This window comes from Sus scrofa, chromosome 16 (assembly GCF_000003025.6).
Source record: "Sus scrofa isolate TJ Tabasco breed Duroc chromosome 16, Sscrofa11.1, whole genome shotgun sequence".
Classification (NCBI taxonomy): Eukaryota; Metazoa; Chordata; class Mammalia; order Artiodactyla; family Suidae; genus Sus; species Sus scrofa.
In genome coordinates, this window is record NC_010458.4 from 71,936,229 (window position 1) to 71,963,109 (window position 26,881).

The window sequence follows — 26,881 nt, forward strand, 5'->3', positions numbered from 1 at the left end:
CCTCTCTGGATGGGGCGACCTTGGTTTCGTCCCCGACATCTCTCCGTCCCTGTTCGGAGTGTACATGTGGGAGGGCCACAGAGGACACGGGGCCCGGATTTCTTCAACAGCACCCAGCAGCACCCCAGCGGGTGGTCATCCCGCCTCCTTGACCCCTACGCCAGGGTCAGGGAGCGCCCTGCCTCCTAGGTGGCCCCAACCTGTGTTGTTACAGGGGGCTTGTTGTCGAGGGCTTGCTGTCTCACCCCTCCTTTCCCCTGGCCATTTGGAGGGAGGTAGGGAAGGGGGGGGGCGGTAGGAGGTGTGGTGCAAAGAGTGCCCAACTGGCCCCCAGAATATCGGGTATGCCTGCCTTTGTGTCACCAGGCTTGCGCAGGCCCTTCTCCCTTTGCTGGCTTCGGTGTCCCAGCTGCAAAATGAAGGGATTGCGCTGGCTGGCGTTATAGGGCCTTCTCTTCCAGCTCTGAAAAAGGTAGCCCGGTGACCAGGCCACCCGCGCGGGGCCCCAGCAGTTCCCAGGTTTTCGCTCTAGGGCAGGCAGGCCTTTCTGGGTCCCCCGTCCCTGCTTCTTGCTGCTGTCCCTCCCTACCCCCCCCCCGTCTGCCCCTCCTTTTCGTGTGCCTCTTGGAGAGTGTCTGGAGCCCCCTGGAGAGCTGCCAGGAGGAAGGCACAGGGAAGCAGGGGGCTTCTGTGGGAGCAGAGCCCTCCGACCTGCAGAGACAGACCTCGGCAGCCACCACGGCTTGGCTGCCTGCGGGAAGTTCTGGATGTTTCCCCCCCACCCTGGCTGGCGCGGGCTGGTCACTCTTCCCATAGGACCCATGGGAGTGGGCGCCTGGGCTCAGGGGCAGCTGGCTCTTTGTCTGAGGGCTGTCCCCAGGCAGGGCTGAGCTCTCGTCTCCTCAAGGACCTCCCCCTGAGGCTGTTCCCTGTGTCCTTTGGGGTGGACACACCGGGTGGCCCAGGCAGATGTGTGTGTGTGTGTGTGTGTGTGGAGGGGTGCTGTAGGAGTCATGTCACCAAGAAGTCACACGCAGAGGCCCGAGCTGGTATTTTTAGGGCAGGCGTGGGGGCTGTCCCATGAGTCAGGGGCCCTTGGTTTGTCCTCCACCCACATGGGAATGCTGACAGCACTCTCGGCTGGCCAGCGTATCACGGTCTTGTGCCTTCCTCTTGGCCAGCTTCGTTCCAGTGGTCTGAGGAAGCCCGGGCCCGCCACACCCCCACTGCTGCCTCTGCAGGTGCTGCTCCGTGCCCCCCACCCCAGTGGCTGGGAAGAGGAACGTGGGGCTGAGGAGAGCAGCACTGACTTTTAAAACATATGAAGGACTCTTATTAAAGAGACTCAGAGGGTAACAGACCCCTGGGTATCCGTCCACCTGTCCAGCTGAGGAAGTAACATGTTTTCGGCACACTCGAAATTTCTCTCTTATCATCCCCTCCCCCCTCCAGAAGTAACAACCTAGAGCTTATTCTCTTGGTTTTCTCTCTAGTTTTATTATAACTATATACATCCCTAAACTGTATGTAGCATTTTATACGTTTTAAAATGTTTAAATGCTGCATACTGTCTGTTCTTCTGCAGCTCGTGTGTGTGCTTAATCTTATATTTGTAGGCTTCATCCTTGTTTATATTCTAGTTCTGACTCGTTTGGGGTTTTTTTGCAGCTGTTGGTATCCGTAGTCCCTGGTTTGAAATGGCCCCTATGGCTTTATTCATCTTTTTCTTCCTTAGAAAAAGCCTTTGCTGTTAAAAGAGGACATCTTGGAGTTCCCGTCGTGGCTCAGTGGTTAATGAATCCTACTAGGAACCATGAGGTTACGGGTTCGATCCCTGGCCTTGCTCAGTGGGTTAAGGATCCAGTGTTGCCGTGAGCTGTGGCGTAGGTTGCAGATGAGGCTCGGATCCCGCATTGCTGTGGCTCTGGCGTAGGCCGGTGACTACAGCTCCAATTCGACCCCTGGCCTAGGAACCTCCATATGCCACGGGAGCGACCCTAGAAAAAGGCAAAAAGACCAAAAAAAAAAAAAAAGGACATCTTCTTTTCTGGGCAGTCTTGCCCCTGTCCAGCTGTCTCCTTTCTCGCCATGACGGCTCCTACTGAGGCAGCAGTTGTTTAAGGTCGACAGAGTTCGATGGTTCCTAGTCGGTCCTCCGAGCATTTCCACAGGGAGAAGCAATAGGAAAGCGAGCTCTGCTCAGGGTCCCTTGGTGAGGGGGCAGAAGTGGGATTTGAACCCGTTAAGCCCTCCTGTCACCATATTTGGTGCTAGGGGAATTTTCAAAAGCTGTCATTTTCCGCCCTGGGCGAGGGAGTTACAGGGTTGGATAAGCCAGCTTCAGGGAGACAGGAGGACAGTCGAGTCTCCCTTCCCCTTGGTCCCTGCAGCTGATGGTCGAGGTGCTCCTCCTGGGCTATGGAGTCTCAGCTGCAGGAGGGAAGTGGGCCACTAGGCTCCGGGGGTGTGTGCCTGTGGGTCCCAGGAGCCGAGGGAGGCCAAGGGAAGCGGGCTGGATTGCTAGGCTGCCTTCTCAGCCCTTCTTAGGGGCTGCTGGGTGGGGTGTGCAGTGTTGGGACTGACGATCAGGTGGGGGTTCTGCTTTGTCCCTTGGGAACTGTGCCACCTTGGCCCAGCTCTGCACCTGTCTGGACCCGGCGTCCTCTCCAGCAGAGCAGGTATAAGGCCCAGCGTGAGGGCCATGGGCGGACGCTTCACCTTTGCTTCTGGCTGAGGGCGGTTAGCCAGTCTGATGCTTCCCTTCCTACCTTTGTCACCTCAAGTCCAGCCCTGACTTTCCTGAAGCTGGTTCCTTTCTGGCAGGTTCCAGGTTGAATCGCTCCTTTACACTTGCCAACTCTAGCATCCAGATTCCTTGACTCAAAAGCTTGTCCGTGGACTTTCCCTCCTTATTTATGATCTGGTCGCTACAGCCTGTCTGCCACATAAAGCCAATTTTTAATAATAAGGAAGCCTCCACAGCCTTCCAGCCTTATTTGGTGTCAAAACAATAGGCCTTCCCTATTGTTCTGACCATGTCAAACCACTTAAATCAAAATAAATAAATAAATAAATAAATTAAAGTCTCCTTTTAAAAATATCACAAGATAGGAGTTCCTGCCGTGGCAAAGTGGGTTAAGAATCCAACTGTAGTGGCTTGGGTCACTGCGGAGGCGTGGATTTGATCCCTTGTCTGGCGCAGTGGGTTAAAGGATCCCATGTTGTTGCAGCTGTGGCTCAGATTCAGTCTGGCCCAGGAACTTCCTTGTGCTGCAGGTGTGGCCATAAAATTAAAAAAATATATATATTACAAGATAGCATGTGCTCTTTGGAGCAAAAACTCCCAAAACTCAAGCTAAAGGAATAAAGTAAAAAATGAAAGTTGTCTTTTTTTCTCCTTCTTCTCTCCTTCCCGGATTTTAAAAGTGATTTTTAAAATGGAACACGGAGTTCCTGTTGTGGCCCAGCAGGTTAAGAACCCAGCATAGTGTCACGAGGATGTGTGTTCAATCCCTGGCTCCGCTCAGTGGGTTAAAGACCTCAGGTTGCCTCAAGCTACGGCGTAGGTTGCAAATTCGACTTGGAGGAGTTCCCATTGTGGTGCATCGGAAATGAATCCAACTAGGAACCATGAGGTTGTGGGTTTGATCCCTGGCCTCGCTCAGTGGGTTAAGGATTCGGCATTGGTGTAGGTCACAGATGCGGCTCAGATACTGTGTTGCTGTGGCTGTGGTGTAGGCTGACAGCTGTAGCTCTGATTCAGCCCCTAGCCTGGGAACCTCCATATGCTGTGGGTACAGCCCTAAAAAAAAAAAAAAAAAAACACAAATTTGGCTCGGATCTGGCTTGGATCCAGTGTTGCGGTGGCTATGGTGTAGACTGCAGCTGCAGCCTCAATTCGACCCTTCGCCATTCAACCCCTCACCCAGGAACCTCCACATGCCGTGGGTGTCGCCATTAAAAAGAAAGGAAGAAAGGAAGGAAGAAAAAGAAAAGGAGGTGTACACAAAGCTACCTCAATAGAAACATAATAGAAACTTAATACCTGAAAAGGCGGAGGTGAAAGTTCCTCGGTTGGCTCAGGCAGCCCGCACCTGGAGTCTTGCATCCAGTTTCTAGACCAGCTGTAGATAAGGTAGGAGTGGAGGGCTGAAGGGGCTGGATGGGGAGTGGTCTGCAAGCCAACCCCTATTAAGAACAATGCAGGGAACTGGAGCCAGTGTGCTTTGAGAGCAGCTGCAGGTTCCTCGGGGCTGAAATGGAGATGGGAATCTTGTTCCTTATTCCAGCGGGAGGCTCCTCGGGAGGAAGTTGGTCTAGTCACGAAAGATGCCCAGCTGGAGTCCCTTGGCTCCCTTGGGGCTGCTCAAGCACAGAACTGAATTTCCCCTGAGTTTCCTTTCAGCCTGAGATTCTAAGCCCTGGGGACTGCTGGCAGTTAATGGCAGATTGGTCCCTGATTGTGGGCAGAGTTCGTGATACATAGAGGCAGGTGCTGGGAACCTGGGGCATATTCCAGGTAGTGGCACAGCAGGGCAGTGGTCTGCTCCCTGAGCCCTGTGCCTCTCAGGCAGTGCAGGCCAGCAGAAAGGGCACCCATGTTGGAGTCTGACAGATCGGGGCTAGAGTCTTTGCTCTGCCACTCACCAGCTGTGTGTCCTTAGGCGAGTGACTTGACCTCTCTGAGTCTGCCTCCTCATCTTGAAAAATAGAGATTATGCTGTCTAGCCAAGAGGACTGGTTTCCTTGCTGGAAAACAGGGATAATAATTTTTACCTCTGCAGGGTGAGAAGAAAATGAGGTAATAATGGGTGTAATGGCACCACCCGTGCCTGGCCTGTGGTAGCACGCACCTGTCAGGCCCTCTCCCAAACTCAGTTCACTGCTCCTTAATTGTCTTTTGCAACATTTGTCAACCAGCTGATAGCGCCGATCCTCCGCTCCCCTCCTCTCTGTCCCTAGGCTGATCGTGTGGAGCCTGGGTCTTGGAGGCTCAGTGGAGGGGAGGGAGGGAGGAGGAAGGACACAGCAGGTGCCTGCTGCGATTAAGGGGACACAGTGCACAGGCTGAGCTGGTGCCCGGGTGCAGGCCGGGCAGGAGGGGAGGACCCGGGGAAGGCTGCAGACCTCATCCAGGGGTTCCCAGCAGCTCTTGGGGGGGCGGGGTGGTGATAGCCCCCCCCCCCCACCGATAGCACTACGGGAGGTCTGATGAGCCAGGGAGATCCATTTGGGCTTTAGTAGGGATTGGAGCTGGAGAGAGAAGCCTTTTCAAGGTCAGAAGGTTTTAAAAAGAGGACAATAAATTGCAAGTTCTGGAATGTTAGAACTAGGAGGGGCCTTAACCCTTGTCTGGTCTGCCCCCTTCTGTTGCGTTATTGCAGCTGTTGCCAACCCCTCCTTTTGGAAAACTGGGGCAGTGATGGAAGATGTTTGCCCTGGGGTACCTTGCCTAGATGGTGAGATTGCCGAGCCCTGGTCCTTCCTGTTACACCCCTTTATTCCTGACTTGATTGGAACGACTGACTAAATCCTCGGCTTCTCACTGGTGAGGGTGCCATGGTGGCTCGCAGGGTACACACCATCTAAAGCAGGTGCTGGGACTTTGCCGACAGTCATCAACGGGGGCGTGGTCTGCTCTCTGATGGATGGACCTGGAGCCCCAGGTTCCCGATTGTGAAATGGGTGCAGAGGACTGGAGCTCGGCCCCCAGTGCGGATGTGGGCAGGTTTGTGCTGCAGTTTGTGAGGTGCCATCCTGATGCCTTGCTGCCATCAGCCCTTGGGGGACCTGCAGGACATTCCCAGTTGCCACAGAAGAAAATGAGGCTCATGTGGTGTAGCTCGCAGACGAGGCTCAGATCCTGCGTGGCTGTGGCTGTGGCGTAGGCCGGCAACCGTAGCTCTGATTCGACCTCTAGCCTGGGAACCTCCATATGCCGCAGGTATGGCCCTAAAAAGCAAAAAAAAAAAAAAAAAAGAAAGAACACAAGGCTCAGATGATTCCTAACCTTTTGTGAGTGCAGTACCATGGTCCTGGGCTTTTCATAGTTACATCTTCACCAGCTGGGGCGTTGTTCCAGTGTCCCTACTTAGTGGCTGTTTGCAGTTAACAGAAATGTAATGAATGCCACCACCAGTCAGCTGGGCCCAGTTATGGGGCTGCCTCAACCTTGTATGAAGAACCTACTAAGTGCCAGGTACTTAGTGAGGTACTATTATTATTACTGTTTAGGAAATTTTTATTATAAGATGAGTACCTCTCTTTGTCAACGAAACAGTCGGAAGGTGAAAGTGAGAACGTCCTTCCGATTGTACAGATACTGTTTCACTCTTTAATCTGACATCGGGTGGATTCTCATACTATTTCCGTTTTGCAGATGAGGCTGCCGAGGCCCAGAAAGGTTGAGGGGCTGATCCAGTATCGCACAGCTTGCAGGGGTGGGCAGAGCTGGGACCAGGGCAAGGCAGGCACAGGTGCGAGGCGGGTGCCGCTCAGAGCCGAGTACGGGCACTGCCCTTTGTCGCCCCCTGCGTGCCTCACCTGCTTCCCCCCAGATCCCGCCCTGTTGGGACCCTTTCTTCCTGACTCCAAGGCTGTATTATTTAGGGTGTGCTGGGACCCTTCTCTTTCCTGGCCTTAGGTCTCCATCGATCTTTAGAGCATCACCCAGTTTCTCTCTAGTCCAGGCTCCTCCCTGTGCTCGTGAAGGAACTGAGGTGCAAAAAGTGGACAGCTTGCCTATGGCCTTGAGCGTGGGCAGCAGGGTAGCTGCCAGGACCTTTGACTTTCTGTCCTGTGTCTTCTTCCTGGAGAGCCCTTCTCTGTACCACACCGCCACCCCCGCCCACCAGCATCCCTGGCAGGCAGCCCCTGCCTCTGCCTGGGGAGGTGGCTGCTGGCTACAGTGACCTCCTGACTCCCACTACCAGGGATCTGCTCGGGCTTTTCCCCTGGGGCCAGAGAGAACCTCACTCCCCCCAGGGTTGCAGGGTCTAGCTGTCCCCAGGAGGCAGCTGGTGCCCAGTGGCATTGCTTTGGGCCGATCACGTTCCCAAGCGGCCCTCAGTTCCTCGTCAGACGTCAGCCTTGCCTCGGTGCCAAGGCTGTTGTGAGAATCCAATGGAAAAATAGTGCCTGAGAAACTCTGCGTGTCCTGCCAACATTACTGGCTGTGCACATTCGTATCATTTGAGGGAACTGGGAGCCCCCACTGCTGGCACCAGCATGTGGCTGGTGGCCAGACAGCTGCAGATGGGCTGAAGCATTTCAGGGCAGAAGCTGGAATGTAAACTTACTTCTGAATCTAACCTTTTTCCACCCTGTTCTTTTTGGGCGGGGGCTGTGATTTGGGTCCACACTCCCACCCACCTCATCTCCTTACCTGCTCACCTGTCAACCTGTCGTGCCACCTCCTCCTCCTCCTGTTTTGGGCCAGCCCCTCCTTCAGTTTCAGCAGCATCTCCTCCAGCTTTATACAGTATGGTTGCTGCCTGGCCTGCCATATCATCTGGGCCCTTTTCTGCCCGCAAACCAGTCCTTTCTGGTTCCAGTGGGCACCCCCAGCCTCCTCAGGGTGGGCTGTGGGACCCCCTTCCTCCTCCCTCCTCCCTGTGGCCCCTCACCAGGATCTTGTTTTGGAAGAAGGTCTGAGCTGGCTTCCTCTGTTGGTGTCCACTTGGTGGCAGCTTGGGGGGTCACCTCTCTGTAGCTGCTGGAACCAGGCTCAGGTGGATAAGGCGTTGGGGCCAGATTCAGCAAGAAGACGGATGGAGCGTCCGCTTTGTTGTGGGGTCACAGCACAGGAGCAGAAATGAGGGGTGGGGGCAGCGGCAGGCTGGAAAGAGAGCAGGCACCTTCCGGTTCCAGCTCCATCCTGAACGTTTTGTGTGACCTTGGCCCTCGTGCTCTGCACCCTCACCCCTGCCGTCACACCATGAAGGAGAGTCAGACGAGCTCAGGCCCCAGGGTGCCGCACACCGAGCTCTGGTACTGCCCCACGCGACGGGTGGTCAGGGCCTCCTCTCCCCCGTCCACACCCCCTCTTGGGGCCTGTGCCAGAGGGGGAAACGTGACGTCAGCCTGGGATGCAGGACAGTGATGCAAACCCTCATTCCAAGAGTCTTGGGGCCCCTGCTAATGGGCCTCGTGGCCCTGGGAGGTTCCTGCCCCGCTCTGTCATCCTGGGAATGAGACCCCGCTCCAGGAAAGGTCTAAAAGCCGCACTGATGAGGAGAGTTCCCGTCTGCCCAGCAGCATCCTGGAACTGCCACTGACCATCTGGGCATGAGGTCAGCGGGACATGGAAAGTCCCTGTTCCTCTCTTTGTGTTTCTTTCCTCCCGCGGTCCAGGCCCTCCCTTGGGTGACTCCTGTGCTCTCGAGAGGACTTTCTCACAATAGACTGTTTGGCCTGGGCCCCCTCTGCCCTGCTGCCCCCTGCCCCCAGGCTCTGCCTGCTGAGGCTGGAGTCAGGAGAATAACCCTGCCTGCCCCTCCTCTGTGCCGCCCCCCCCCAACCAGCCCCCTTCTCTGTCAGCTCCCCAGTGCTGAGGGAGCGCGGGCATGGTTTGGAGGATGTAGAGATGGGATTTCAGTTCCTGTAGCCTGCATCCTGCTCTGCCGCTTGGCTTTTACATCTGGGCATCTCTGCGGGAGCACAGCTGTGCCAGCTCTGATTCTGGAAGTGTATAGCTGTCCCGGTGCCTCTGGTTAGTGGGCTCTCGGGATGTTTGTACCCGGCCTCTCAGGAGACAGGCATAAGGTCAGGGGCTCCTCTGGTCCTTTTAGTCTCTCTGCTCTGATTAGAGGTGTCCTGGGGCGCTATTCTAGATCACTCTGAAGACCAGATGGTCTAGTAGACCAGATGGACTCGGTTCCAGCTCCCGTGGAACTTCTAATCTACAGGGCAAGCCAGAAGTGGGGTAAAAAACACACCCAAACCGCCACATAATGTCAACTGTGAGTTCCACGTAGGCTGATTGTGGAGTGGTGAGCAGGAACCCAGACCCCTGCTGTCACTTATCCCCAAAGGTGACTGCAGCCCCTTCCAGCTCTCGGCCTCCCGGTTGGGGAACTCCATTCAGCTCTCAGTCACGGCTCACCGTCCAAGTGCCAGGCCCGTGCTGGTGGCAGAGATGCGTAGCGCCTGCTCCTGCCTCCAGGGGGTTCTCAGTCAGACATGCGGATGCTTGCATCCCTCCTACACACTGGGTCAAGGGCGTTCCTGGAGGGGCACTCAGGAGCCATGGGAGCGGAGAAGAAAGACACCCTTCCCCCCATGTCTGCCAACATTTCAAGCCTCTCACTCTTCCAGTCATTGGGCCACATGCGTTACCCACAGTGCCTTTTAATTCAATGAACACGTCAGTGCTTTATGGCTCTGCTGTGTAACATTGACCTTTCAAGTGAAAAACAAGTCCCCACTAAGCTGACTGGTAACTTGTGTGTTGCGCGTGTGGGCAGCTGTCCTTTGCAGAGCGTGGGTACCTCTCCAAGTCTGTATTTATCTTGTTTGTCCGCCGTTGGGGGAGGGGGCCTACAGGCTAGAACTTGGTTTTTCTTCCTAACTCGTGGCCTCCCATGGTCCTGGGGACCCTCAGGGGAAAAGTCCTTGTTTTCTCTTGTGCTCCAGGGCAGGGGAGACAGCCCCGGAGGTACCCGGGTAGATAGCCCCAAGTTACCCCGCCAGCGGGCTTGAACTTGCATTTTGTCTCTCTGGCCTGAGTCTTGGGGTGCCCCCCCCGCGCTGGGTGAGGGGAGCAGGGGATTAGCTCAGCTTTCTTCGGGGGAACTGGATTTGCATCCTGGCCCCTGTTGCTGGCCCTGTAATCCTGTCTCTGTGCCTTAACCTCCCTGAGCCTCCACTATAAAATGAGGACGATCAACGGTGTATTTTAGGGCTGCTGAGCCGCTTAACTGAGATAATGCCTCTGAAGTGCGAAATGCAGTGCCTGGCAAGTAGGTTAATGAATGGTGGCTGTTAGTCTTTTTCCTTTTTCACTCTTTCCTTTCAGCAAGCACGGTGTAGTCCTCAAAGGGTCTTTGAGGACCCCTGCCTGAAGCAGTTTTTGCCCTGGGGGTGGTGATCTTGGGAGGTTTCAGGAGCCCCAAGTGCCTCTGCAGTTCCCAGTGGAGGCCTTTGGAGCTCTGTGATAGGGGGCAAGCTTTTGTGGGGCTGGAGGCTGAATCAGTGTTTCAGCCTCAGGGCCTTTGCACTTACTGTTCTCTGTGCCTAAGATATTATTCCCCAGATATCTGCATGGCTAGTTCCCTCACCTCTTTCAGGTCTTTGCTGAAAATAACACCTTCTCTGTCAGGCCTTTCCTGACAGCTCCCTTCAAAGTCGAAGTCCCTGCCTCGTGCTTCCTTGCTTCATTTTTGTCTGTGGATGTTTTCCTCACCCCTAATTTTGTGTTCATCGCACTATCGGTCCGTTTATCTCCCTCCATCACTAGAATATAAGCTCCATGAGGGGTTTTTGTCTATCTCGTTTGCTGATAATTTCCTAGCGCCTAGACGAGTGCCCGGCACAGAGTAGATGCTCAATAAACAATTGTGGCGTGAATGAATGCGAGAAGGATGTTTCTCACTAAGTCACAGAACTGACATTCTGAAATCACTTTGCGGAGCGGTTTCAGTGACGTGGAGCCGGTGAAATTGAACAGAGTCATAGAGGGCTTGCTGCACACGTCAACAGCGGTTTGATGGAAAATCCATCTGTTCATTAGAACTGGCAAGAGGAGGTTGACTCTGTCAATTCGTATATTAAATATTAGTCAGGGGGTTTTCTTCTTTCTTTTAAAAAAAGTTAACATACGTATAAATGGAAGCTTGGATTGGATTGACTTGCTTATCCCTTTGGGCACGAGCATTTCGCTTTAAAGATCACTGATTTAGTGTATGACTTTCATTTCCCCTCCTCAGAGAGGGGAAGGGACTGCCCACGATCCACAGTGAGTTAATAGCTAGACCATTTATTCATTTGGTAAGTGTTCGTTGGGCATTCCCGTCGTAGCTACCATGCCGGGCGCTGGGGATGCAGTGATGGAGGGTCCTTTTTCTTCCGGACCCCATCAACAGGACATGAGCTCGCATTTTGACTCCAGGACCAGTGCTCTTTCTTGTACTCCACGTTGCATCTCACAAGTTGACTGCTGCTCCAAATGAATCAGCGGTGCAGTGAGGCTGCTAAAAGAAATGGGTGCCGTTCTTAGGTTGCATTAAGAGAGGCAAGGTGTCCCGATCCAAGGAGGTGACGTTCCTGTTCTAAAGTGCCATGACCAGACCAGCCTGAAGTGCTGTGTTCCCTTGCGGGTGCTGGGGACTGCTTTGGGGAGTATTGATTGACTAGGATGCCTCAGTGGCTTGGCCAGCCCGCTGACATACTGCTGTTGTCCTTACAGCCAGGCGGGTACCGCGGCAGGGGCTGAGCCACCCTCATGGAAGGGAGAGGACCATACCGGATCTACGACCCCGGGGGCGGCGTGCCTCTGGAAGAGGCGTCCGCAGCTTTTGAGCGCCTAGTGGAGGAGAATTCCCGACTGAAGGAAAAGATGCAAGGGATAAGGATGTTAGGTAAAGCAGACCCTGCCCTCTTCCTGCAAGCCCCTCCCTGCAGCCTGCAGTGCCCCAGCTGGCATATGCCTCTGCCCAAGTCACCCCCTCCCTCCTGCCCCACGGCTGCGTCTTTGTGCACTTCAGCAGCGCGGTGGCAGCACTCCCAGCATCCCAGAATCGTGATGACAGGCCTCAGAATAGCTTGAGGGACCGAGAAGGAGGCCTGGTGTGGGAGAGAGGGAGCGGGCAGGCCCAGTCTGTGGCCATGGACGCAGAATGGGCCGTCTTCCAGAAGTACCAGAAATGGGGAGAGCTGACATCACCAGGGCAACCAGGGTATGGTCCCCAAAGGCTGGAGCAGGGAGCCGAGCTTGGCTTGAAGCAAGGCAGGAGTGGGCCCTGGATTCCTCTGTCCTGGCTTTGGCTCAAGCTGTTGCCACGGCCTAGAACAAGCCCCCGTAGCTCCATAGGGCTGACTGGCTTCCAGCTCAGAGGCTGTCTTTTCCTCCATATGAGGCGTTCACTGGTTTTCCCATCCAGAGGGGTCTCTCTTTCCTCCAGGCTCCTCGAAAACTCTCCCTTTGCCTTGTTGCCACCTTCTCCGGGCTTAGGCTTTGGGGGGCGAGCACAGCTCCCCGTTTTCTAAATGCTTTTCCCCTTGCTTGGCACGTCTCAGCTTGGAATGGCGGGTGGGGAGGGCAGGGAGGATGGGGGGTCCCATCTCCACTTGTAAGAGAAAGAAAGTGAGGCCCAGAGCGGGGGTTGATGAGGTCAAGGGTCTTCTCCCTTCTGGCAGCCCCTGGCTGGGGGCTAAGGGGCTGGAGGGAGCCCCCCCCAGACCATGCCGGGGGGCCTCAGAGAGCCTCAGGCTCTGTGGAGTGTCCAGCCAGGTGCGGTGGGAGCAGGGCAGAAAGAGGGTGCCGGGGACCAGGAGTTTGTTCTAGAGTCCTCCCTGACTGCAGGCCGCTGCTTTAGCAGGCCTGTTTCTAGTTGTGCAGAAGGACTCGTGTCCACTCAACCTGGGAGGTGGCGGGGGGAGCGAAGCCCAGGGTCTGGGGCGCCAAGAGCCAGGCAGAAGCAAGACTGGGGGCCCAGGGCGGGAGAACTAGCACACCCAGCTGAGCAATTCCTTTCGTTCCCCCTCCCCGCACCGTCTCCCCAGGAGAGCTTCTGGAAGAGTCCCAGATGGAAGCATCCAGGCTGCGGCAGAAGGCCGAGGAGCTGGTCAGGGACAATGAGCCGCTCCCATCACCGTCTCCCTCGTTGGCCTCCTTTGACCACCTGGCCGAGCTCACAGGTACACGGGGAGCCCGGGGTGTCCCCTCATCGCCATGCTCCTCACTCTCGAGCCCCTTAACCCTGCACCTGCTTCGTCATCAGAAACCCGCCTCTCCCTCGTTCATCCTTAGGCCACGGGGCATCTTCCCGGTCATGCTTTGGCTCTAGGCTCCCACAGGAGGTCAGATGTGGAAGGGACCTCAAACCTTCCAGTCTTGTCCAAAAATGACTGGTGGCTCAGCGCTCCTGATGCCCCGGCAGACATTAGAGATGGATCGCAGTGATCCACCGCACCCCGGCTGTGGATGCAGCATCTTTGGCATCATGCTTATTCAGTGAATGTGTAATGAGCAGCTCCTCTGTGCCAGGCACCTTGCTCCAGGCAGCCTCGTCGGGTCACCGGAGTTGGCCTCTGAGTGGAAGGCTCTCTGGTCTGGCCCCCACCTTGCGTTTTACGGTTACGAAGCTGAGGCTGGTGGGAGGCCTGTGCTTGCCCGTCAGCCTGCTGTGGGGTCTTTCAGATGCCAGGTTCCATGTGTCCCTATTAAAGGGAAGCATTGACTGGGACTGAGGGCCAAAGTCCTGTGTGTGCCCCATGTGCCCTGGCCTGTCTCCAGGTCCAGGGCAAGGTCCGGGACTAGGGGGAGAAGGTCCCCACGCGGGGAGCTCACAGGCCTCCTGCCGCAGCCCCGCCTAACGGTCTCAGGCCAGGCCAGTGTGCCAGCCTCCCATTTGGCTGCTGGGTGCATTTGCTGAATGGACACGTGGAGGAAAGTGATGATCTCCGAGTCAACTGTGCTGCGGGCAGTGGGCCTTGCCAGCCTCCGCGTGTCCATTCGCCAGTGTTTTCTGAGTCCTGGATGAGTGCCAGCCCCTCACTCCAAGGGAGCTGTGCACTTTCCCTCAAGGAGCTCCCTGTGGCAAGAGCCCCAGCAGCTTGGGGAGTAGGGGCCAAGTTCGAGTCCTGGTTCTGCACAGTGCTGGCTCTGTGACCACAGGCTCATTGCTGACCTTTCCGAGCCTCAGTATACTCACCTTTGAAATGGGGATACAGAGCTGTCTTGAGACTCAACTGAGATAGTGTATATATACCCACCTTGATAATTGCACACTGTCATCCTTGAGGCAGGTCCAGGGTAGCAAGGAGCAGTGGCCACCTTGGGCTTTTCCCAGCAGGTCTCGGGAAGGTAGTCTCTGTGCAGGTTCTGCTCCATCCTCCAGAGCCAGTGGTTTTCCCAGGCTACCTGTCCCCCCTGGGACCACCTCCCATTTTCCCAGACTTGCGTAGGGAACTCTCAGAACTCTTCCGGCCAAGGCCATCTTTAAAGGGGTGGCATCTGGGCTTTCCCCCTTTCCTGCTGCTCACCCGTGTTTTCTCAATTCTCAGGAAAGGAGGCAGATGTCCCAACACCCGCCGCTGACCCCGCACACCCCAGTGGCAAGCCAGAGCCAGTCCCCAAACCTCCATCCAGTGTAAGTTGCACTTGGAGTCATGGCCGAACGTGGTCTGGATCTCAAGGTCACGTTGGTTGATACAGGAACAAGAGCAGCGAGGGTGGGGGTCGGGAAACCCGGCCTCTGACTTTTTGGGTGATATTGACAAGTTGAGCTCAGTCATTTTCAAATGCGGGTTAAACCTTCCTGGAAGACCCTGATATACACAAGGAGTTGCTCCCATTTGCTAGATTGTGTCGTGTTAAGCCTGTGTCACCTGCACGGTACTTAGAAAGCAGAAGGATGCAACAGGCACCTCGCCGTTCCCTACAGGGGCCCAGAAATTGTCTTCTGTAGATTTGCCTCGAGAAGTTTTGCTGGGTGTCCTAGGACTAGAAGGGACCCAAATGGTCCTATCATCTAGAGCCTCCATCCCACCGATGAGACACGGAAAGAGAAGAGCAGCTTCTCAGGCCACGCAGACAGCCGGGGAAATGCAGAGGGAAGGGGAAACTGTAGCAGGTGCCGAGATCCAGAGCGGGGTTCCGCGTGGCCACGAGGCTCAGCAGAAGCTGAGCACTGAGTCCTCCCACCCCTGCCCTTTCGTGGGAGGAGGGAAGGCTGAATTAGCCTTGGTTCGACCAAGTTCAAAAGCAATCCCAGAACTAATTGCTGGTTCAGAGGGACCATCGGCACATCCGTTGTTTGCACAGCCATACCTTCTCCTTGGACCGGCTGGAAGATGTGGAAGTCTGGTGTTGTCCTTGGACACCCTGCGTTTGGATGTGTCCTGAAAAAGCCTCTCCAAATTTGCTGCTGCTTCTTTGGAACTTATCCCAGATCAGACCACTCCTCTGGGCCCTCTGGGACTGAGGACCTCTGGGTTAGGCTGGTACGGGATCATTCTGGCAGTGGCTGTACCAGCTGCTGTCTGTGTTCTCCAGGTGACCAGTCAGAGACGCCTGGGCCCAGGAGATGGCTTTGATGCTGTAGCAGGAAGGTTGGACTTGCAGTCCTTGGCATGCAGTCCTGCTTTTGCATTAATTAATGCGGTTTTCTCATCTGTCCAAAGGAGACAGAGCCTTCTAACTACCCCATGGGTTGCTTTGAGAAAAAATGGAGTTCATGAAAACATTTTAAAAGGCCAAGGTTGGAGTTCCCATCGTGGCTCAGTGGTTAACGAATCCAACTAGGAACCGTGAGGTTGCGGGTTTGATTCCTGGCCTTGCTCAGTGGGTTAAGGATCTGGCGTTGCCGTGAGCTGTGGTGTAGGTCGCAGATGAGGCTCGGATCCCGCGTTGCTGTGGCTCCTGCCAGCGGCTACAGCTCCAGTTTGACCCCTAGCTTGGGAACCTCCATATGCCGCAGGAGCGGCCCGAGAAATGGCAAAAGTAAATTAATTAATTAAAAAAAAAAGGGCAAGGCCATTAAAAAAGATACAGTCCTAAAGAGCTAGTGGTTTGAGGTCAGCTAGTATAGCATCCCTGTTTCACGGAGGGGGAGACTGGCCATGGAGGGACGTGACCTCAAAGCACACAGTGGGTTGCGGGCAGACTTTTGCTGGGGTTTTTGCTTCTGTGAGTTCATCCCGGCCGGCTCCCTCACACTGAGGGCTGCCCAAAGGACTTGGACATGAGAAGGGATTTTTGTCCTTCCGTTCTCTGCCCCCACGATACTCTCAGGCAGCCCCTGACTTCTTTTTTCCGCACAGGGCACCTCCTCTGAATTTGAAGTGGTCCCCACTGAGGGGCACTCTCCACCAGAGAGCGGTGGCCACACCAGAAATGCGATGGTGAGTGGACAGGTCCCTGGGCAGGTCCCCCGTCTCCTTCTGTGTCTACTCTGGCCCCTGGGTGAGAGGCTCAGGATCTGCTCACATCCCCCAGGCATGCCGGAGTCACCTGGGGGACACGCGCGAGAGGCCGGCGCCCGGGGATGCTTCTTGCTCACATATGCAAATCCCCGGCTGGTGACTTCCCGTGGGCCTTAAGAGCACCTGACCACTGTGAAAGCCCAGGCATGTCACCAGCACGGCCGCCAAGTGCCCGGCAACTCCATGCGCTGTGACTCAGCCTTTGGAGCCTGTGGGCTCCCAGCCCGGCTAGAGTAGAAAGGGTCAGAGAGGCGGAGAACAGCTTAAGGCAGGTGATTGGGCCTTTTGTGCAGGCTCTCCGTTCCTCCCAGGCTCCCCTTCAGGGCCCACAGGTCAGAGGTTAAACCTCCCACGCACATGCCCGCCCGCACATACACAGAGTCCTCCAGTCCTGGGGCGTCCATCTGGCATCCTCATTCTGTCCCTGACCCTACTGGCTGCCTTTCTTCCCTCTGTCTTCCTGCCCTCTCTTCAAATAGTGGAGCTAGGAGTTCCTGTCATGGCTCAGCAGAAACGAATCTGACTGGTATCCATGAGGACGCAGGTTCGATCCCTGGCCTTGCTCAGTGGGTTAAGGATCTGGCGTTGCTGTGGCTGCGGTGTAGGCCGGCGGCTACAGCTCCAGTTCAACCCCTAGCCTGGGACCCTCCATATGCCATGGGGGCAGCCCTAAAAAAAAAAAAATAATAATAATAATAATAAAAGAAAAAATAAATAAAATAGTGGAGCTATTGGAGAATCACTGAGAAAGGTGTGGAATGTTCTTTATAGGTTCTTAAGTCCCACTGTCTCTTCCCTTCCTTGCTCACGTTGAGATTTTTTGTTTGTAATACGGGCATCAAGTGGCCTCACCCTCCACTGATAACCCTGGTCTACACTGCCTGTTCCACCGCGGATTTGGGGCACAGAGGCTGCTCTTTAGTTCACTGACTGACTGCATCTTGTGTGTCTCAGTCCCCAGTGCAAGGTCCCCAACAGGTTGTCATCCAGCTTACACTAGCATGCCTTCAGAGACAGGGGGCTCGTCACAGCATTAGGCAGCTCTGAGCATTAGAAAGGTTTTGTGTTTTGTCTCCTGGGAACTTCTGTCCCCTTGTCCTGTTCTGTCCCTGAGGGGTCTGAGAAATTGGCTGAGGGGGCAAGACCCTCTTCTCAGAATTTCACTCTATGGCTTTGGATTTCATCTCGTTACTAGGTTGCTCCTTAGCCCCAGCACGTGCCTAGTCTGTGCTGAGCAAAGGCAGGACAGCCTTCCTGTCTTCTGGGAGCTTGAGTCCAGTCAGAGAAGTCAAGGGATGAAGCAATTCCTTTTTTTGCCTTTTCTAGGACTGCTTCCTGCGCATATGGAGGTTCCCAGGCTAGGGGGTCTAATTGGAGCTGTAGCCGCCAGCAGCCTACACCAGAGCCACAGCAACGTGGGATCCAAGCCTCATCTCGGACCTACACCACAGCTCATGGCAATGCTAGATCCTTAACCCACTGAGCAAGGCCAGGGACCGAACCTGCAACTTCATGGTTCCTAGTCGGATTCGTCAACCACTGCGCCACGATGGGAACTCCTGTGAGGCAGTTCCTGAGCCTTAAAGAGAACACTGCTTACCACCTCAGATCCCTTGTGGAAAGAGGTGGTGGGGGAATGAAGGCAGAACTGAAGCCGCAGCAGCACCTGTTAGAAGATGCTAACAGCATTACTTAGGCATCCACTGGACACCACGCTGTGGCTCTCAGGGCATTGCCACTGCTGTGGAGGACAGACACAGGAGGTCACGAGTTCCGGTCTTGGCTCTGCCGCCGATTCGTTAGGTGACTTGGGGCAAGTTCCTTCTCCCTATGTCTTGATTTCTGAGCCTGAACCCTGAGGCTCCCCATGACTCTGACAGCCTGTGACTCCTATAAATGTTTAGGGGAGGCCCGCTGCGAAACTGAAGCGTGGGCAGGGCTGGGGACAATGAGCAGAGGGGACCCCATGGAAAGGCAGCATGAGGAGGCTGGGGCCTGGCGTGGAGGGGCGGGGCTTGGGCAGGGGACGGTGGGACTCGGACACCTGGCTGTGGAGCCAGGCTTGATGCAGTCAGTTGTCGGGTGGCTCTGTGGATCCTTGGCCACGGAGTGGGCATAACTGAGGAACTGTCTTTGGTAAGAGTGTTCTGGACAGAGAGATGGAGAGGAGAGAGAGATTGATTCTGAGATTCGAGTGTCTTGCCCACAATTTGCTTCATTTTTTACATTCTCTACTAAAGCAGGATTCTTTTTTTTTTTTAATTATTTTGATTTTTTTGCTTTTTAGGGCGGCACCCGCAACATATGGAGGTTCCCGGGCTAGGGGTCAAATCGGAGCTACAGCTGCCGGCCTACACCATAGCCACAGCCACACAGGATCCGAGCTGCATCTGTGACCTACACCACAGCTCATGACAACGCCAGAACCTTAACCCACTGAGTGAGGCCCCACAGGACCCGCATCTCGAGCACGCTGCCCCCCCCACCCACCACCAGCTCACTGACACACGCCAGACACCCTTAACCCACTGAGTGAGGCCAGGGATCGAACCCACAACCTCATGGTTCCTAATCGGATTCGTTTCTGCTGAGCCATGACGGGAACTCCGTAGATCAGGATTCTTTGAACTGTCTCAAGCTATAATTCCTAACATATTTTGCGTCTTGGGTCCTCTGAGAAACTGATGAATGCTTGGACCATTTTCCAGAAGGGACTATCCAGACATAATATTCAGATGGCTTTGGTTTCTGTGTGGCTCCCTGGTCAAGGCTTCCTGAGTTGAGGAAGCGGTGCTGTATATGGAGCCTTACGCCTTTCCTGGGCTTGCTACCTTCGTGCGTCATTTCACCAGCCTCAGAACCCCGCGGGGTGGAAGGGAAGAACAGGGGCACATACATCTAGTAGATGACGGTTCTGAGGCCCAGTGGACAAGTGACTTAGCCACTGGCACTTGGTGAGGCCCAGAGTGTGGGAGGAAGGTGGCTCCACCACTGGTAAGCCTGCCAGGGGCCTGGGAGTCCCGGGTCCTGCCCTGTGAGTCAGCCCCAGACGGGGAGCCTGCGCAATTGAAGAATTTCCCTCATCAGAGGGGGAAACTGAGTCATGAGGAATGGGGGCGTGGGGGGAGAATGGCTGGTGGCACCTGCCAGACCCTGGTGAGAGTGGTCCCTGTCCCCCTCCCCACACCCCAGGAGCTGGGCCCCCTGCCCCACGAGGACGGCAACCTGATGTTGCACCTGCAGCGCCTGGAGACCACTCTGAGCGTGTGCGCCGAGGAGTCGGACCACAGCCAGCTCTTCATGCACCTGGGCCGCATGGCCCTGGAATTCAACCGGCTGGCCTCCAAGGTGCACAAGAACGAGCAGCGTACCTCCATCCTGCAGGTGAGCCTGGGCCGGCGGAGGGCGGCCCGGGATCGGCGTGGTTTCCCTCCACCTCCTCCAGCTCGTCTGGGGAGTCCAGGGTACCACGGGGACTTCCGAGGGGGAGGGCGGGGCCCAGCTTGGGCGTCTTGTTCGGGGCGGCGAGCAGCGGAGGGAAGTTGTGGGAAGGGACGAGGAAGAGGAAGGAAATTGGGACATAATGGGTGGGCGACACAAGTTTCGTGGTTGGGGCCCCTCGAGGCTGCGGCTGATCGGCCCTGCCTTTGTCCTCCACATCAGGTGGGGAAGGGAGGGAACCGGCGCAGGTCCCCCCAGGGTGTCCTGTCCCTGCCGTTGGAGGTGGGACGGTCAATATCCCCACCTCAGGAGGTGATCTTTTGTTTGTTTGTTTGCCTAAGGCGCCCCAGCTAGTGGGTGGTACTGCTTGATTTGAACGTCAGTCTGTCATCTTCCAACGTCCGTGCTGCCCCTGCCCTCCCAGCCTGCCTCCCCATGGAGAAGGCTTCCTTTCTAACCCTCCCTGTGCTGTGGGAATGAGGTCAGATTTCCTCCCGAGGCCCGACCTTGGGGCCGTGTGGTCTTTGGTTCCGGGAGTGACTCTTTATTGCTCTCTGACCTTGGACGAGTCTCTCCCTGTCCCCCGCCATCCTCCTCAGGAACAGGGGCTGGAAATCCGTCCCTTTGGGGACTGCTGCGAGTGTGAAATGAAGCCCCAGTACAGCCCACAGCAGAGTAAGCACTCGAGAGGTGGTGGCTGTTAGGCTTCTGTGGAGATGGGCCCTTCACACTGGGCCGGGGTTCTGAGCTTTGAGGGCTTGGAGGTGGGGAAGGATTCACAGATGGCGAGACGGAGGCTCCGAGGCCCCGCTCAGAGCTGAGCACCTGTCGCCTCCGTGATGGCGCTGTAACCCCAAGGCTTCCTCCTCCCTCCTAGACCCTCCTCTGGGCCAGTCGCCGCCCTGTGGTCTCACTCACGTCAGCAAACATGGGGGTGCACACTTGACCGTGGGGCTGGGGTGTCCACTGTGTGCTGCCTTGGGGAGGACCTGGGTGGACAAGAGCAGGGGGGCGTCCAGGCTGGAGGCAGGCGTGAGGAGAGCTGTGGGGAGCAGAGGACTCTGGGGAAAGCACGGGACTCCCGCCCACCGCTGGAGGCTGGAGGAGTGATTGGAGCCTGGAGGGAGACCCGGGGAGACAGCTTTCAGATGTCAGCCAGGCTCAGCGGTGTCAAGGCTGAGCCCTGGGGAGACGAACCTGGTGCACTGCCTGGGGCAGGCTCACTCCTGAGTGTCAGCTCTTCGGCTTTCAAATGGGGATCAATACCCAGAAGGGATCTTGCCAAGCCCTGTTTTTGTATCAGGCTCATGTCTGTTTCCTTCTTAGCTGTTATCACAGTTTGTAATCATTTTACTAAGTGGTTTATTTCCTTTGCATTTTTTTTGTTTTCTCTAATGCTCTCCGCTACCGGCCTCCTGAGAGGGGCCAGTAGCTTCTCATCATATTCACTGTTGTATGCTGGTGTCTTGACACATGGTGGGTGCCGAACGGGCATGTGGTGAATGAATGAACAAATGAACTCACACGTGAGCTCTCTTGGCCTCTTTGATGGAAAGCGTTGGCCTTTGCGACATCCTCTGTCTGCTGTGTGCGCATGGCGTTCGCCTAGAGACTCAGAGGAGACAGCCCTCTAGCCCACAAGCGTGGACAGCGCAGAGCCTTCATCCGGGCCTTCCCTTAGTGACGGGGCAGGACGTTCTGTTCCCCAGAGGCCCCGCCCAGGGCCATGGCATCCTGGGTATGTGCCAAGCCTTTGGGTGGAAGCAGATTAATCCAGTTCTTCCTCATTTATTCATTGATTTGTTTTTGGGATTACTCAGCGTTTCCAAGGCCAGGTATGGCGCCCAGGCCCCTGCTGGGCAGTGCAGCCGGTCACAGTGGTTTTCTGTTCCCACTGTCTGAGCACACACAGTTCCAGGCTATCTCCTCCGTCCCGCCTTCCCAGGTCTCCCCGTTGTTAGTCAGGAAGGGCTAGGTTTTGCTGCGGAAGCAAAGAACTCTTAAATACTCCTGGAGAACGTAAAAGCTTTCCCTCATGTTCTGTGTGGCAGGGGCTTGTCTTCTGCTCCACAGGCTGACAGGGGCCCCAGATGTCTCATGCCCTTTGGAATACGAGGCAGCCACGGGGCGACAGAGACCAGGGAATTGTCCGTGGGCCAGCCCCGCTGTAACACCTGTCACTTCCACTCACCTCTCATTGGCCGGAGCTAGTCACGTGACTGTGGCCAGCCTGGGAAATGGACCTGAAGGACACAGGTAGTAGGTCTGGTGAATACTGCTCACCGTTCTTGCCCCAGCCCAGCTCCCAGGCTGCCCCGCCTCCTTCTACATCCCAGAAGCAGCACTGTTTAGGGTCTCCAGATGGAGTTTAATTCTCGCGGTGATTTTCTTTCTTTCTTTTTTTTTTTTTTTGCTTTCTATGGGCCTCCCCTGCAGCATATGGAGGTTCCCAGGCTAGGGGTCAAATCGGAGCTACAGCTGCTGGCCTACGCCACAGCCACAACAATGCCGGATCCAACCCACATCTGCAACCTACACTACAGCTCACGGCAGTGCTGGGTTCTTTGACCCACTGAGCAGGGCCAGGGATTGAACCCGTATCCTCCTGGATACTGGTGCATTTCCGCTGAGGCACGATGGGAACTCCACCAGTGGTGATTCTTCACAGCTGTACAAGCTCCTATAAATCATCCCACCTGCAGTAGTCTGCCTCTAAAAGAGAGGCACATTTCATAGGGCTCTGAGGAGCTGTGGGACTCCAACAGGGCAGTGAGGGGAGGGGCCCCTGGCCTGTGTAGGGCAGGGTTGGGTGCTCACTGGCTGTTTGTTGAAAGGTGACCCAGCATCACCATATTCCTGGTCAGCAGCACCTGCCTCCATCCGTGGGCCCGAGTCTGGCTGCCCATCTTCCATGCCCACCCCTCGCAGCGCTTGGAACACCAGTCCTCAAATGTCTCAGGTGCCGGCAGCTTGCAGGGCGCTTTTTCTCTCCCCGTCCTATTTGTCCTCACAGCTGCCCTATAAAGGAGGCAGGGACGGCGCATTTGTCCCACTTCGTCGGGGAGGGAACTGTGTCTCAGAAGCGAGGGCCTTCTGAGCCACACCAGGGAATTGGTGAGGTCTTGGCCAAGGGCCCTGCCTTCCCACTTGCCACCGGACAGCCTCGCACCCCGGAAGCCGTACCCACTCTCCCGGTCAGCTAAGCTCTAGGCCTCCTAGATTCTTGACTAGGAGGTCTTAACTCTTCCTTCCTTCACTTGGCCATTTTAGCCATTCAGTCCTGTGTTCCTTGAGGGGAGTTAAGCATGGAGCTGGGGATCCAGCAGGGTGCGGGTGGGCTGGGGCTGGGTCCCAGCCGTCTGGGAGCGCGTGGACTAGGAGGGGGGCAGACACTGAGAAAGTCATGGCTCATGGTTCTTTAGCTCTCATTGTCGCGGGTACCAGCCAGGGTGGGCGCAGGGGACCGGGAGTGAGGAGAGTGGAGGCGACCTAACCCACCTGAGATGCGGGAATCGGGGAGACCTTCTTTGAGGAGGTGCCATTTCGGCGACGACTTGGAGCAGGAGTAGAAGTCAGCCAGGGGAAGGCTGGTAGGGAAGAGCCTTCTAGGCTTTGGGACAGCAGTGAAGGAGGAAGGGGATAGCGTTCTGTGCCGTGGAGGACCAGAAGGCCCTGCGGCTGATTCTCGCTCCGTCCTCATGAGGGAAAAAGGAGGCAGAGAGGAGCCTGGAGGGGCCTCGTGGCGTGGCTCCTGCTGTCCCAGGAGGGATAGGTGAGGCCGTGCACAGGGGACACGGTGCCGGGACCTGGCGTGGCCGTCGCGCCTCCCCGTCCTCATCAGCCTGCCTTTCCCTGTGCTCCATCTCCCTCTCTCTGCTCTGCAGACCCTGTGTGAGCAGCTTCGAAAGGAAAACGAGGCTCTGAAGGCCAAGCTGGACAAGGGCCTGGAACAGCGGGATCAGGCTGCTGAGAGGCTGCGGTAAGTCCAGGCTTCTCCGAGAAGGGCAGGAGGAGGCAGTGGTGCCTGGCACTGACTTCTGAGCTAAGAGCTCTGAGCCCTGTGACCAGAGCCCTGCTTTGGATTTCAGGTCTCTGGGTCCTTCTCCTTGGGTATGTTGGTGTTTTCTCTCTGCCCTTTTAATACCTCGGGGAGTGTTTGCTTATAAAGTGCTTTAAGAGCTTCAGACGAAGGTCTGTACAAAGTGCCTTGCTTCCTTGGGAACTTGCCCTCCCAGCCTGTTCACCGTGGCCAGCTGGCTGTTGGAGAGAGGGCTCTGGAGTCTTCTGCCCCCTGCTGGTCACCGTCCTGTCCTGCTCTGTGCTCCTGAGAACACGCAGGGATGGTTGATCTGGGCTCCTGGGTCTCAGACTTAATCGTGCATCAGGTCACTGAGGATCAGGAAAGTTATTACAAGTGTACCCTCCCACCTGTCCCTCCTATTCTGAGATTGTGATTCAGTGGGTCTGGGGCGAGACCTAGGCCCCTGCATTTTCCGGTGGGTCTCTGTGATTAGGATCTAGGTGGGCCCAGGAGTACGCTGGAGAAATACTAATCTTGACTGTCCGAGCTTGAAGGGCCCTTTGAGATCCCGTGGGCCAAACCCCTCACCGCGCAGAGACACTGCGGCCCGGGGGAGTCATGTGAACCACTGCCGTTCTGAATCAGCTTATATTTATTTACTGCTGGGTGGCCAAAACAGTGGGAGTTTTACAGCCATGATGACTCCACCTATGGATCCAAAAACCCAGGCTGGAGGAAGGACTCTTGATTAGAAGGCAAGGGTACAAGTCCCCACTGCATGGCTGTGGGGAAGCCCCTCACTTCTCTGCGTTCCTGTTGTTACATGGAAACCAGCTGGCAGATAGAATACAAAGAAATATTTTCCGTATTTCAGTCACACCCGAATCCACCTCACCATTTGTCTATGTCTGATATCACTTACCTTATCCCTTACTTAGAATTTAACTTGCGTCATGTTTTTACTTAAAATTGCGGTAAAGAAAACTTGTGGTAGAGTACCTGGAAAACAGCATTACTGGAAAAAATCGACCATACATCCAACAAGAAATACGACAAAAATGGAAGGATGTGAATTAATTCTGGTGAATTGCCTCCTGGAGGCTCTGAGCCTGGAGGCTGTTCGTTTTCTGCTAACACGGGAGACCAGCAGGTCCTCAAGAGAGGCGCTCAGAACCTAACAGCACCAAACAGAGACTTTTCTTGCGCTCCTCGCAGGAAGTCTGAGGCTAATCGAGAAGAGTGTAACTTTCTCAAATAACCCAGGGTTGTTTCCCGTCGCGTGGCGTATCCTGACAATGTCGTGTATCCAGATACCCCACGCTTGGGAAACCCCTGTCGGGTGAGCGTCAGAGACTTCGAGGGAAGCCTAGCAAAGGGGCGGAAGGATGCCCTCTGTGGGTCTGCCAGGTCTCGGGGACACACCGTACCCCCCAGGACTCAGCAGCAACTCAGATGAGTCGTAGGTCCAAGGCCCCCAGGCTCCTCGGCCCCGGACCAGCCTTATGACCTCTCTGTTTGCCTCCACCCCAGGGAGGAAAACCTGGAGCTCAGGAAGCTGTTGATGAACAGTGGCCAAGAGGGTGCCTCCGGGCGGCCGGGCTCACCCAAGATGGAAGGAGCAGGCAAGAAGGGGCTGGCCGCGCAGCAGCAGGTACGTGGTCAGAAACGCCTTCCCCAGCACCCCGCGGCTGGCGCCCGGCCCCCGCGGGCAGTGGGCTCATCACCTTGTGTCGCAGCCAGTCTCCCTGTTGGAAGGTTCCGGTTGTAGATGCCATTTCCCCGCCTCAGCCCGACGGCTCCCCCCGCCTGGAGCTTCCACTCCTCAGCCTTTGTTCTGCCACCTGCCACATGGAGCATCCTAGTCCCTGGGACACACTCGCGGGCTGCTGGCCGTGACCGTGGCTCCGTGGCCCCTCCACACTTCTTCTTGAGGCAGAGTAGCCACAGTTCCTCGGTCATTGCTCATGAAGGCCGTGCCGCGTCATTCGTGCAGTCTGGGCACATCGCCTGAGCCCATTCCAGTTTGTCAAGGTCTCTTCCAGGGTGGCTCCCAAGAGTCAGTTTGCTGTCTCAGACACTCCTAGTGGAATTAGGGTGTTAGTTGAAAAAGTCCGCGAGGGACTCTGTTAAGCTCCTGTGATTGTGCCCAGGAGCCTCTGACGTGCCAGGAGGAGGGTGTGGACCGGTTGGGCATGGCCTGCCAGCGCTGGCCCACCTGCCCCCTTCCCTCTGCCGCACCCAGCCTGGCTCCCATGCAGCTTTCCTGAGTGGGAGCTGGCTGTCCCCTTGCCTCGTCTGTGCCTTGCTGCAGAGCTGAGTCCCAGCTTTTGACTGACATGTTTTTGGGGGGTTTGTTTCTTTGTCTTTTGTCTTTTTAGGGCCACACCCATGCACATGGAGGTTCCCAGGCTAGGGGTCTAATCAGAGCTATTGCTACTGGCCTATACCACAGCCACAGTAACGCCCGATCCTAAACCCACTGAGCGAGGCCAGGGATCGAACCCGCAACCTCGTGGTTCCTAGTCAGATTTGTTTCCGCTGCGCCACGACAGGAACGCCCTGACACATTTTTTAATGGCTGCACAGCAGGCCTTATGCCTTTTAACAAACCCCACACCTATATAATAGTGATAATTATCCTAATAACTTAATTCCTTATTACTCTAACAGCGTCGCGTTTCCCCAGGATTTGCAGATTCGTTATCTGACTTGGGTCTCCCCTCTACGTGTCAGGGAGGCAGGGCTGGGACTCTTAACTCCACGAGACAGTGATGGCGGGAGGTTTGGACAGGTCCTGTGGCATCACGTCATCAAGACGCCCATATCCACCCTCAGGCAGACAGGTGCAGGTGGGCGACGTGCTGATGGGTGGCCTTCCGCATCCCAGCGCCTGAGGCCTCTCTCATCTTCCATTCACCCCTCACGTCAGACCCTGCCCGTGGGCCTCTGGTGGACGTGACTCGTGGTCTTTGCTGACCCCCACTGCGTTCTCAGAGTGTATGGGCAAGTGTCTTCACTCTTCCAAGCCCTTAACCTCGAGCCATCCTGCTTGACTTCTCTAAAGACCAGGTGCTCTTACTGCCCCGCTGGGGAGGAAGGTCCCTTTGGAGGCACGCGTCACAGGCAGTGGCCACGCCAGGGCCCTGGAGTTGCCTGTGGGTGGAATGCTGGCTCTCCTTCTTGCCAGTGCTGCCACCTCGGACAAGTTACACACACTCTCTGGCCTCAGTTTCCTCCTCTGGACCATGGCGATAACAGGTCCCTCGGAGGGTCGAT

The 26,881-nt window shown here is 55.9% G+C and overlaps 1 protein-coding gene across 15 annotated transcripts in view; it reads left to right on the forward strand.

Moving 5' to 3' along the window:
• Window positions 1-26,881, forward strand: part of TNIP1 (TNFAIP3 interacting protein 1) — a 53,932-nt gene that overhangs the window by 10,191 nt on the left and 16,860 nt on the right. For 5 of the 15 annotated variants that reach the window (XM_005672608.3, XM_005672607.3, XM_005672609.3 and 2 more), the window contains 7 exons: window positions 11,405-11,576; window positions 12,721-12,855; window positions 14,224-14,309; window positions 15,982-16,062; window positions 19,336-19,527; window positions 23,469-23,563; window positions 25,136-25,256. In XM_005672608.3, coding sequence (XP_005672665.2) covers window positions 11,441-11,576; window positions 12,721-12,855; window positions 14,224-14,309; window positions 15,982-16,062; window positions 19,336-19,527; window positions 23,469-23,563; window positions 25,136-25,256 — 846 coding nt within the window. In that variant the 5' untranslated portion in view covers window positions 11,405-11,440. 15 annotated transcript variants of the gene reach the window in all.